We start from the raw sequence: 13593 nt of genomic DNA, 5'->3' as shown, positions 1-13593 counted from the left end.
GTAGCTGGCTGGCCAGCAAAGGCTTCGCTAAGAAAGAAGCAGTGCACAGAGAGAAACACCAGAAGGATGAGTTGAAATTCAGTAGGTGAGCAAAGCTGGGGGCGGGGGGTTCTAGTCAAAGAAGGGAAGAAATGATCCAGCCTCTGGGAGGAGAAGCTTGGCTTCTGTAGATGTAGACCTTCTGACAGAGCAAGCCTGATGGACACTGAGACCAGAGCGATAGGAAGTGGCCAGAGCATTCTAGACATTGTGGGCTGCATCAAGAGCTGTCAACAGAGATTGCATGTGAAAAAAAAAAATGAAATGGAAGCAAAGCAAAAAATGATCAAGAATAGAATCTCAAGATCTGAAGATAGACAATAATGTAACTAAGTCCAAGAAGTGGTTAAATAATTCCATGAACTATACAGCTAGTTGTGTTACTGCAAGAATCTAAGTTTACTGGAACTACATTATGAAAATTTGAGGAAATGCAACCTGGTATTAATAATTTTTGCTGTTTCTTGGAGACAGAATATTAGGCTAGATGCCCCTCTAGTTTGACACAGGGAAATACAATGTGCATTTTCAGCAAGGAGCCCTCAGCTTTCACTGCTATGAAAAAATATGACATTTAATTTTTTTGACAGGCAATTATATACAGATAAACATTTCAGACTTCTGGAATTATTGCAATAATTATTTTACTAGAAAATAATCATGTATAACTTAATACCTTTAAATATAACATTGTCAAATCATAACTATTTACATAAGATGAATTAGTTGCCGTTTTTAAGCTTTTAAAACATAGACATCGAATAACTAAACTTCCTGAGGTTCACTTAAATATTATGATATTAAACTGAGACTAATTCCAAAGCTTTGTTGAAAGCTGGAGAGTTGTTCTGCCTTTCTCTTGATAGTTGTAGTTGGTATTGACTAGGGAACCTTCCCCATTACACATAGAGTCTTTCGTCATTCACCATGTGCAAAAACTATCATCTTACCTATCCATACCATAAGTCCTTCCTATGTATATACTTTAATATTCTCCTTTAGATCTCTTTACTATAATCTACTGGCAATACTGTAGCCACAATGAGAGAAAAATAGGAAAAGAACTGGTATAATTCCTAGAAGTCACTTCAGAGCTCAATTTCACCAAAATTTTTATTTCCATGCATTCCTTAACTAACAAAACAAGTACATAACAAAACTGCCTGATTTGAGTTTTATTTCCTTTCTGAGCTCTTGATCTCTTCTTGGTGAAAATGCTCTACTAGTTAGAGCCCAAAAAGGAAAAAGTGAAGAGAAACAGAAGCTCAACAGAAGTATCATTTGGGTATTATGGGAACTATTTTAACATACAGGCACTCTAAGATATTTGCCAAGAATGAAATAAATTACTTCACCTCACATGACAAATGAAAGGTAGAAGGGCTAAAAAAAAAACAGGTGAAGCTCAAAGAACCTTCTAACTTCACTCACCTAGGTGATATCTATTACATTAAAATTAAACAAAACCATGTATGTTTAGGGATGGCTCATATAAGACACAAATCTGCAAAAAGTCACCATGAACATAGAAAAAAATCAACATAAAAATGACACATCAGATTTTGTTTTAAATGGTCTAGTAAGACTTAATTTTAGGGTAAGATAAAGCATGAGAAATAAAACTTTTAGTTTTCTCATATACCCATTTTAAGGTTAACATGAGTTTTAGGAACAAAGGCCAACAACACTACTTTCTCAACATTGTTATGACACAGAGGAAAGTGAAAAAAAAAAAGTACATTTAAGGAATGTCAGTTTTTCTACGAAGCACATTCTATTGCTTTCCATGTACCATCAAGTTCAATACTGTATTATGAAACTGAACAAATACATCTGACTTCCAGTATATATACATAATGTTCTTTCTAAGAAGACATGTTACCTTCCTGATACTGCATGGGTTTGTAAACTCTCTTTTTACTAATCTACTAGGCACATTGGCAGCTCAAGAGTCTCTTTCCAAAAAGAGGAATTAAGGCCAAGCAAGACAAAGAATTTGCTGATACACATATGTCACTCCAAGAATTTCCCTGACAAAGTCTCCACGCCCAATTTAATTACTTCCCTACTGTAAAAACACTTTCCATCTGCATTTATTCTAATCTCTTCAAATCCAAAACCAACACACTATAAAGCTAGCTAAATAAATGAATGATATTAGCTTTAGGTTCCAAGACAGGGAGCATTTTATAAGGCAGTGGGTCTCCAGCTCCCATGCATTTTGTGCTGATACAGTATTTCATTTTGAGCTCGGTTCTTTATTTTAGATTTGTTTAGAATAGAATTACTTAGCCCCAGGCCTTAAATCTCTCTCTCTTTCTCTCTCTCTCACACGCACAGGGAAGGAAAGAGTTGGGGGGAGAGAGAACATGAATGTTTGTGGTTCTTAATAAGCAAAAAGAATGCACCCACACATGTATACACTAAAGTAATGCTGTCCGGTGTCTATAATAAAAGCATTTTCATGTAGTTTTTTTTTTTTTTCAGTTGTTCATAAAAACTGAACCTCAGTACATGCATATACTGAATACTATTTTTGGCCTCCCTTGACTTGTTGACTGTTCACAAGTGATTGTATCCTTTCTGTGCACCATGTTCTTTAGCTCTTATTCTCTATTTGGTGTTCCGTCACTGCACTAAATAATGCCATTATGGCACTCCCAGCTCTAACATCTGTGAGTAAACAGAGAATCCAAGAATAGCCATCTCTTTTTGTTCCTTGACATTGTGAAGCTGTGGAGGTTGTCTTTTGGACCAGAAGTTAGGAGAAAGGACCAGATGTTATTAAAATGTTTGGGCAACACTGAACCAATAAACAATTCCAGGTTTTATTGAAGGCCTTTCCATCTTGGGTTTTTATAAATAAGATTTGTTTTATTTGTTTATTTTTTATATCACTAAGCTTTATTGCCTTTAGAAATTGATTTGCATTAGGTGGTGTGGTGGTGAAGAATCCACCTGCCAATGCAGGAGACACAGGTTTGATCCCTGGGTCAGGAAGACCCTCTAGAGGAGGAAATGGCAACCCACTCCAATATTCTTGCCTGGAAAAACCCTATGGACAGAGGAGTCTGGTGGGCTACAGCCCATGGGGGTCACAAAGAGTCAGGCACAACTTAACATGCATTCACGGAAAGGATCCATATACTGCATATTAGAAAACTTTTATAAGCAGCTAATCCATGGCAACTAAATAGTAGTTTATAAGAAGTCAAGATATTTTTCAATTAATATATATTGTATAATAAGATATAATAAAATGTATTTAAAATAATCTATTAAACATAACTTATTTACCATAAATGTAAACTTGTATTTTTAAGGCTGTATGGGCTGGGATTTCCTAGATAAGAGAATGATCTAGTTCCAGGTTTAAATACATTGAAATCTGAACTCTCTCTTCTTGAACTTATTGATATAAACTGTAAACACTGAATCAGTTTAGTGACTTTCTGCTTCTTTAAAATTTATTAAAGTACAGCACTATTTGTTCAAAACTCTTGAGTGGCCTCAAAAATAAAAAAAAATTGATATACAGTATTAATAAAAATAATAATTATATTGTTCTATTTTCCCTACTACCCATCAAGACCAGCAGCTTGCAAAGACTAACTAATTAGCTAAATAACAAGTCATAGGTGGATTTTTCATAGACGTCAGCAAAATGGTCAGGAAGGAAACATCCACAAGCAATAGAGCTTGAGTTTCCTCTCTCCATATGTCCTGGAATTACTCTGCTGCTGCTGCTGCTAAGTCGCTTCAGTCGTGTCCGACTCTGTGTGACCCCATAGACGGCAACCCACCAGGCTCCCCCGTCCCTGGGATTCTCCAGGCAAGAACACAGAAGTGGGTTGCCATTTCCTTCAATGCATGAAAGTGAAAGTGAAGTCACTCAGTCGGGTCTGACTCTTAGCAACCCCATGGACTGCAGACCACCAGGCTCCTCCATCCATGGGATTTTCCAGGCAAGAGTACCCGAGCGGGTGCCATTGCCTTCTCTGGAATTACTCTACTTTGTAAGAAAAAATTTAATAGTTCACCCATTTCCTAATGTTCCAATAAACTAAAACTATTTGGTTCTGTATTGATACCTAATCATGAAAGACAAAGATCAAATGTCAAAAATCCTATACCATATCATATATTAATACTTTTGATGATTCAAGAGAAAAAAACACATGCAATCATTTCACTATCTATCCCTAATATATATAGGAATTAACTACAGGAATATCATATTACATAAGAACAAGATTTACTCAAATTTTAAATGGACTGTATATAGTATATACTTGCTTTCTAAAAGGAAAATACGGTGGTCATTAACATTATACCTAGATCTGTATTGTTTTACTGTACCAAGAAAATCATTATATACATCATAGGCTGGAGTGAGTAGGACAAAATAAACTAGACCCATTTCATCATTAAACACAAATTTGTTAATGCAATAAGTTGAGTTATGCCATTAATATTAGGTTGGCCAAATATTTCGCTCAGGTTTTTCTGTGATAGTATGAAAGACCTGAACAGACCTTTTGGCCAACCCAATATTACTATATGAAGAGTGTGTGTGTGTATACGTGTTCAGTCATATTCAACTCTTGGTGACCCCATGGACTATAGCCTGCCAAGCTCCTCTGTCCATGGAATTTTCCAAGCAAGACTACTGGAGTGGGTTGCCACACACTCTTTCAGGGGATCTTCCTGACCCAGGAATCAAACCTGAATCTCTTGTGTCTCCAACACTGGCAGATGAATTCTTTACCACTAGCGCCACCTGATTACTATTGCAATAGTATTTAAAACACTTTTACTGACCTTTAAAATTGAGGCCTGGATTTTAAAACAAAAACAGTGAAAATGTATAGGCCTAAAAATGTCTGTTGTGCACCTGGTCCACGCACAATTAAATGGTGCCAAAGTCCTGTATGTAACGGTCTGATCACTTTAATTCATCATTTCTTCAGGCTTTATATAAACATAAAAAGAATATCAGGGCTTCCCTGATAGCTCAGCTGGTAAAGAATCTGCCTCCAATACAGGAGACCCCAGTTCAATTCCTGGGTCAGGAAGATCCCCTAGAGAAAGAATAGACTACCCATTCCAGTATTCTTGGGCTTCCCTGGTGGCTCAGGTGGTAAAGAATTCGTCTGCACTGTGGGAGACCTGGGTTTGATCCCTGGGTTGGGAAGATCTCCTGGAGATGGGCATGGCAACTCACTCCAGTATTCTTGCTTGGAGAATTCCAATGGACAGAAGAATCTGGTGGGCTACAGTAGACGGGGTCGCAAGGAGTTGGACATGAATGAAGTGACTAAGCACAAAAAGAATGCCAAGTTAATTTTGGTTGTTCCAATTTGATGACATTCTCAAATCTAGCAACATTTGATTGAAAAAAAAAAAAAAAAGGCAGATTTTCAGTAAACACAGATTTAAAAGATATTCAGTTTCCGGAAAAAATTTCAGATGTGAATACATTCTAAGAAGAGAATAGAAAGAAAATTGAGGATGAACTTAATAAATACTATGGGAATATATTTTCAAGTATTCCTAGAGATGTTTCCACTATTGTTCTTTAAAGCTAACTTCCATCAGTGTCCTTTTATTAAATACCATGAGTAATGACATCCCAGCCAGTCTAATGTATGATTTCCATACAGACAGGTTCTTAAACCCCATGTTTTACATCACAGTTGTATCTGGAGTATAACATCGTATTAGTTCTCCAAAGTTGCAATTTTTCTTAGTGGAGTCTTGGCCTCTGTTTTACTGTACCTGGAATTCTGGGGTTCGGGAACATCTGATTCTGTGCACGTTTTCTTTACCTGTAAGAAAAGAGTACTAGTTAGTCTCATATGAAAAAAGAACTTCCTCATTCAGTTTCACACACTTGCTAAACTTAAAGTGGATACAGCTCTACTCACCAGGATCTCTATAAAATACTCCCCACATTTTACAGCAGCAGCATGCAGTATTAAATAGTGTATTTCATTATTATCCCATGAACAGCTGCCAAAGTCACTTCCCTAGACTCCATTAGTATGTAAAATGTTCAGCTAAAATAGCTTGGGACTTGCTTAAGTAGGAACAAAGAAACCAAAGAACCAGGTTTCCCACTTAGGAATTGGAAAGCCATACAGTTCTCAATTCACTAAGAAATGTTTTTCCAATTGATACCGCTTCTGTCTCCTACTAAAGTGCACAATAATAAACACCAGGTTCTGGGGGCAAAGCATAGTGTTAGCTAAACCATTCACATATTAATTTTCATTTTCTCAATCCAGTGGCTGTATGTTTTATATATTTCTCAGCATATCAATTAAGTTTCGGCATTGCTCACAGACTTCTCATATATATTTGAAGTATACTTTGCAGACTATATTTCAACTTTGTGGCTTTTAACCCACACAAGGTAAAGGATGAGGAAAAAAAAAAACAACCTTTTGCTTTTAGTATATGCTATCCAATTCTGGTCAAAAGTCTGTGGTATACCCTCTAAAATAAGGTAAAGCACACATCCATTGCCTTTCACTATTTAACTTCAAGCACAGATACTATGTCTGACAATCATGGTTTTAATGGGTACATTATATGCAAAGTAAAGGCCATTTCAAAAATTTTTTAGTTAATATGGAATGTAAACAAGATACATTAATTACCAAGTACGTGGTCATACAGTCTGGGTGTTTACATTCCCATGGTCTATTTATGCAGCCTATAGAATCCCAAGGCACTTTAACTTCTAATATGCAGCTTGGAAGTGAAAAAATAGTCTACTGGATATATGCCGTGAACATACAACATGAGTGTGAGTTGTGATAGAAGTGGTATTCCTTAAGAGTAGGTTTGGAATTTTAAAGATCAGCATTTTCTTTCCAGCTCACAAATACTTTCAAGTATTCCTAGAGATGTTTCCACTATTGTTCTTTAAAGCTAACTTCCATCAGTGTCCTTTTGTTAAATATTATGAATAATGACATCCCAGCCAGTCTAATGTGTGATTTCCATACAGATAAGTTCTTGAACTTCATGTTTTACATCACAGTTGTATCTGGAGTGTAACATCTTGTTAGTTCTCCAAAGTTGCAATTTTTTTCTTAGTGAAGTCTTGGCTCTTAGTGAAGTGAAGTCTTATTTCCTTCCCCATCTCAGAAGAATGCGTTTTGAAAAAAAAAAAAAAAAAAAACCCCTACACTTTCAAAAATCGGTGTCTTTGCTTTCAATTCTGAGTCTAGATATTTTATAATCAGGGGAATCAACTGTTTGCTTGATTAACTTTACTCTCTTTTGCATCTGGAGTATATATCCACACAGTATGAAAATAAAACTGATCAGCAAAGAGATTATCATTCTTACCCTATTATGTAACATCTATGCTCTCAATACAGAGCTCAACACCATGAGATGAACGGCAAAGAAATATCTTTGAGCAATTAGTTTTAAAAAAAAAAAGAAAGAAAAAGGAACACCTTTCTTAAAAATGTTAATGTAAAATCCACTATGAAACCCATGAAAGTCTTATGTCCACGAACCATTTCAAGAAAAATAAGAACCAAAAGGGAAGGATATGACATTAAAACCCTTCTTTCCTATGATTCATCACCCGAAATTATATGAACTGCCCAATGAATATGTAGAAATCATATTGAAGTGAATGTTAGTTTTTGAAGGACTATGATAACTTGAGTTTGGGACTAATTAAAGAAGCTCCAGATCACACAAGCAAACTAGACAGACATTCTCAGCAAGAGTTAGAATGAGATAACCTTCCTGTGGTTTAAAAAAACAAAGCTTTTAAAGAAATATTTAAACCAATGGCTTTACAAAACATCTTTATTTAAATAATTAACCAGAAAATTAATATTATTTTAATTTATTCTCAATGTATTAATTGTATGCCAGAGAACCCATTTACTGATTACTTACTGTCTAGTATGCACAGTCCTAGCTGTTGTCATTGTTGCTTAGTCACTAAGTCATATCCGACTCTTTTGTGACTCTATGGACTGCAACCTGACAGGCTCCTCTTTCCATGGGATTTTACAGGCAAGAATACTAAAGTGCGCAGCCATGCCCTTCTTCAGGGGATCTTCCTGACCCAGGGGTCAAAGTCCCATCTCTCATTTCCTATATTGCAAGTGGGTTCTCTACCACTGATCCACCAAGGAAACACAATGATTAATAAGTATGTGACGAAAGACTGAAGTAGATATATTCTTTTAGATATTATATTATAAATGATGAAGAATTTGGAATTTAATATTTGGACAATGAAGACCACTGAAGGATTTTGAAAAAACAGACTGGGTAGAGATGGTGCATAAGACAGTGTAGAAGGGGCCAGGATGAGGACTGAAAGGCAGATATGAGCTTAATGCAACAAGAGAAAAAGTACACATTCCACAAAAGCAGACACAGTATTGATGGTGTATATCACTAATCCCTAGCTTTGAACAGATGCTCCTTGCTTTGGTCTGAATGTTTGTGCCCCTTCAGAATTCATCTGCAAAATCCTAATCCCTGCAAATCAGGAAGTGAGCCGTTTGGCAGGTGCTTAGATCCTGAAAATGAAGGCTTTCCAAATGCTATTAAGGCTCTTAAGAAAGAGACTCCACAGAGCTTCCTATCCCTTCTACCATGTGAGGAAACAATGAGAAGTCACTGGCTTTGAATCAGGAGGTGGGCTGTCATCACATAAAACCATGCCGGAGCTACCATCTTGGACTTCCCAGCCTCCATAACTAAGAGAAACAAATATATGTTTTTATAAACTACATGAAGTTTCTCATTATAGCAGCCCAAATGGATTAAGACAATTCCCAGATACGAGCTCACTAAGTGAATCATAGGCTTGGATTACCATGATATTGAATGGTCTGCCTTGGAAATGAACAGAGATCATTCTATCATTTTTGATTGCATCCAGATATGCAGATGACATCACCAGAAAGTGAAGAGGAACTAAAAAGCCTCTTGATGAAAGTGAAAGAGGAGAGTGAAAAAGTTGGCCTAAAGCTCAACATTCAGAAAACTAAGATCATGGCATCCGGTGCCATCACTTCATGGGAAATAGATGGGGAAACAGTGGAAACAGTGTCAGACTTTATTTCTTTGGGCTCCAAAATCACTGCAGATGGTGATTGCAGCCACGAAACTAAAAGACGCTTACTCCTTGGAAGAAAAGTTATGACCAATCTAGATAGTATATTCAAAAGCAGAGACATTACTTTGCCGACTAAGGTCCGTCTAGTCAAGGCTTTGGTTTATCCAGTGGTCATGTGTGGATGTGAGAGTTGGACTGTGAAGAAAGCTGAGCGCCGAAGAATTGATGCTTTTGAACTGTGGTGTTGGAGAAGACTCTTGAGAGTCCCTTGGACTGCAAGGAGATTCAACCAGTCCATTCTAAAGGAGATCATCCCAGGGTGTTCTTTGGAAGGAATGATGCTAAAACTGAAACTCCAGTACTTTGGCCACCTCATGCAAACAGTTGACTCATTGGAAAAGACTCTCATGCTGGGAGGGATTGGGGGCAGGAGGAGAAGGGGACGACAGGCGATGAGATGGCTGGATGGCATCACTGACTCGATGGACATGAGTCTGAGTGAACTCCGGGAGTTGGTGATGGACAGGGAGGCCTGGCATGCTGCGATTCATGGGGTCGCAAAGAGTCGGACACGACTGAGCGACTGAACTGAACTGAACTGAAGTGCTGCATTTCAGACTCTTTCGTTGACCATGATGACTACTCCATTTCTTCTAAGGGATTCCTGCCCACAGTAGTAGACATAATGGTCATCTGAGTTAAATACGCCCATTCCAGTCCATTTTAGTTCGCTGATTCCTAGAGTGTTGACGTTCACTCTTGCCATCTCCTGTTTGATCACTTCCAATTTGCCTTGATTCATGGACCTAACATTCCAGGTTCCTATGCAATATTGCTGTTTACAGCATCAGACATTGCTTCTATCACCAGTCACATCCACAACTGGGTATTGTTTTTGCTTTGGCCCCATCCCTTTATTTTTTCTAGAGTTATTTCTCCACTGACCTCCAGTAGCATATTGGGCACTTACCGACCTGGGGAGTTCCTCTTTCACTATCCTATCATTTTGCCTTTTCATACTATTCATGGGGTTCTCAAGGCAAGAATACTGAAGTGGTTTGCCAGTCCCTTCTCCAGTGGACCACATTCTACCAGACCTCTCCACCATGACCTGTCTGTCTTGGGTGGCCCCACAAAGCATGGCTTAGTTTCACTGAGTTAGACAAGGCTGTGGTCCATGTGATCAGATTGGCTAGTTTTCTGTGATTATGGTTTCACTGTGTCTGCCCTCTGATGCCCTCTCACAACACAGGACTGGAAAAGATCGATTTTCATTACAATCCCAAAGAAAGGCAATGCCAAAGAATGCTCAAACTACTGCACAATTGCACTCATTTCACACACTAGTAAAGTAATGCTCAAAATTCTCCAAGTCAGGCTTCAGCAATACGTGAACTGTGAACTTCCAGATGTTCAAGCTGGTTTTAGAAAAGGCAGAGGAACCAGAGATCAAATTGCCAACATCTGCTGGATCACTGAAAAAGTAAGAGTTCCAAAAAACATCTATTTCTGCTTTATTGACTATGCCAAAGCCTTTGACTGTGTGGATCACAACAAACTGTGGACAATTCTGAAAGAGATTTGAATACCAGACCACCTGCCTCTTGAGGAATCTGTATAGAGGTCAGGAAGCAACAGTTAGAAGTGGACATGGAACAATAGACTGGTTCCAAATAGGAAAAGGAGTACATCAAGGCTGTATTTTGTCACTCTGCTTATTTAACTTCTATGCAGACTTCATCATGAGAAACACTGGACTGGATGAAGCAAAAGCTGGAATCAAGACTGCTGCGAGATATGTCAGTAACCTCAGATATGCAGATGACACCACCCTTATGGCAGAAAGTAAAGAACTAAAGAGCTTCTTGATGAAAGTGAAAGAGGAGAGTGAAAAAGTTGGCCTAAAGCTCAACATTCAGAAAACGAAGATCATGGCATCTGGTCCCATCACTTCATGGGAAATCGTTGGGGAAACAGTGGAAACACTGTCAGCCTTTATTTTGGGGGTCTCCAAAATCACTGCAGATGGTGACTGCAGCCATGAAATTAAAAGACGCTTACTCCTTGGAAGGAAAGTTATGACCAATCTAGATAGCATATTCAAAAGCAGAGACATTACTTTGCCAACAAAGGTCCGTCTAGTCAAGGCTATGGTTTTTCCAGTGGTCATATATGGATGTAAGAGTTGGACTGTGAAGAAAGCTGAGGACCAAAGAATTGATGCTTTTGAACTGTGGTGTTGGAGAAGACTCTTGAGAGTCCCTTGGACTGCAAGGAGATCTAACCAGTCCATTCTGAAGGAGATCAGCCCGGGGTGTTCTTTGGAAGGACTGATGCTAAAGCTGAAACTCCAGTACTTTGGCCACCTCATGCGAAGAGTTGACTCATTGGAAAAGACCAATGAGTCTTTTTGCTGGGAGGGATTGGGGGCAGGAAGAGAAGGGGACGACAGGCGATGAGATGGCTGGATGGCATTACTGACTCGATGCAAGTTAGTTTGGGTGAATTCCGGGAGTTGGTGATGGACAAGGAGGCCTGGCGTGCTGTGATTCAAGGGGTCGCAAAGAGTTGGCCATGGCTGAGCGACCGAACTGAACTCTGCACTGAAATGAATCAGTCTATCAGTGAGAGATGATGAAGACCTAAATTAAGACAGGAATTATGGGGAGAGTTGAGAAAATGTTTTTAACAGATATTTCGAAGACAAAAATGACAGCCTATTGTTACTGACTAAAATAAAGTATAAAAGAGAATATGATCTGAATAAACACCATTGCTGACTCACTGAACACAAATCTGAGCAAACTCTGGGAGACAGTAAAGGACAGGGAAGCCTGACATGCTGCAGTCTATGGAGTCAAAAAGAGATTCAACTCAGCGACTGAACAGCAACATGATGTGATCTTTTAATCTGTCCTTGAAAAAACTTTGGTAATAACAAAGATCAAAAATGTCAACTTACAACTTCATTAAAATACTTCACAACCCTATCTTTTTTCTGAACTGATGAAGAAAAGTTAGATAAATTATTAAGAAACTTATTTTGCAAATCCCAATTATGCAGAGCCATTAATCATGACCCATAGGAGCTCCAATCATGAAGAAAATTAAAAATAGAACTGCCGTATGATCCAGGAATCCCACTCTCAGAAATATGCCCAGAAAAAAATTCAATTCAAAAGCTGCATGCACTTTTATGTTCACAGCAGCACTGTTCACAATAGCCAAAACCTGAAAACAACCTAAATGTCCATCAACAGATGAATGGATAAGGAAGACATGTACATATATACAATAGAATACTTCTCTGCCATAAAAAAGAATGAAATAATGCCATTTGCCCTTTCATGGATCACAGTCTTGTCATAAGGAAGGGGCTTGCACAACTCAATGAAGCTATGAGCCATGCCAATTAGGGCCACTCAACATGGACGGGTCATAGCAAAGTCTGGAAAACAGTTATTGAGCAAACTCTGGGAGACAGTAGAGGGGAGAGCAGCTTAGTGTGCTGCAGTCCATGAGGTTGCAAAGAGCGTGAGATGTGACTTAGCAACTAAACAACCAAAAAAAAAAGCCATTTGCAGCAACATGGATATAACTAGAGATTATCATACTAAGTGAAGTAACTCAGAAGAGAAAGACAAGTGTCCCACTTGGGGTACAAAAAGAGAGACAGACAATATCATATGATATTACTTATATGTGGAACTAAAATATGACCTATCTACAAAGAAAAACAAATTCATAAACATGGAGAACAGGCTTCTTGCCAAGGGGTAGGAAGCTAGGGAGCAGGATGGACTGGGAGTTTGGGATTGGTAGATACTAACTATTACATTTAGAATGGATAAACAACAAGGTCCTCCTGTATAGCACAGGGAACTATATTCAATATCCTGTGATAAACCATAATGGAAAAGAATACAAAAAACTGAGTCATTTTGCTGTACAGCAGAGATTGACACAACACACTCTATCAACTATACTACAATAAAAATAAATTAATAAAAATGAATTTTAAAAAACTTATCTCAGTATCTTCATCCTGGAATTAGAAGCCAAATAGACAGTTTTACCTAAATTTAAACACACTGTCCTATTCGAGAGATCAATACTTCATTAAATGGTGACTGCTGAGATATACACACTATTAAAGATAGACTACTCTTACAAAATACATAGCATTTTGTCTTTAAGGACTAATTTAGTTTCAAATTTATTTTGAATAAAGTTGAAAACAAGCAGATCAAGAAACGAGACAGAATTTCATGCCCATAATTTAAATCCAAATCTCACATTTCATAAGACACAGTAGGAAGTGAACAAAAGACTATGCCAAGAGAAAAAAGACAAAAAATGTTGCTGCTGCTGCTGCTGCTAAGTCTCGTCAGTCGTGTCCGACTCTGTGCGACCCCATAGACGGCAGCCCACCAGGCTCCCCTGTCTCT

The 13593-nt window shown here is 38.1% G+C and overlaps 1 protein-coding gene across 9 annotated transcripts in view; it reads right to left on the bottom strand.

The window, feature by feature from the left end:
- Positions 1-13593, bottom strand: part of EYA4 (EYA transcriptional coactivator and phosphatase 4) — a 364174-nt gene that overhangs the window by 144392 nt on the left and 206189 nt on the right. For all 9 annotated transcript variants that reach the window (XR_008199925.1, XM_052646010.1, XM_052646009.1 and 6 more), the window contains one exon: positions 5818-5867. Coding sequence is in view for 8 of the 9 variants with exons in the window: in XM_052646010.1 (XP_052501970.1) it covers positions 5818-5867 (50 nt within the window). In the remaining variant the exon portion in view is untranslated. The remainder of the gene's footprint in view (positions 1-5817; positions 5868-13593) is intronic.

Source organism: Budorcas taxicolor, chromosome 9 (genome assembly GCF_023091745.1).
Source record: "Budorcas taxicolor isolate Tak-1 chromosome 9, Takin1.1, whole genome shotgun sequence".
NCBI lineage: Eukaryota > Metazoa > Chordata > Mammalia > Artiodactyla > Bovidae > Budorcas > Budorcas taxicolor.
The sequence above is the reverse complement of the archived record's forward strand: the minus strand, read 5'-3'. Positions and strand labels throughout refer to the sequence as shown.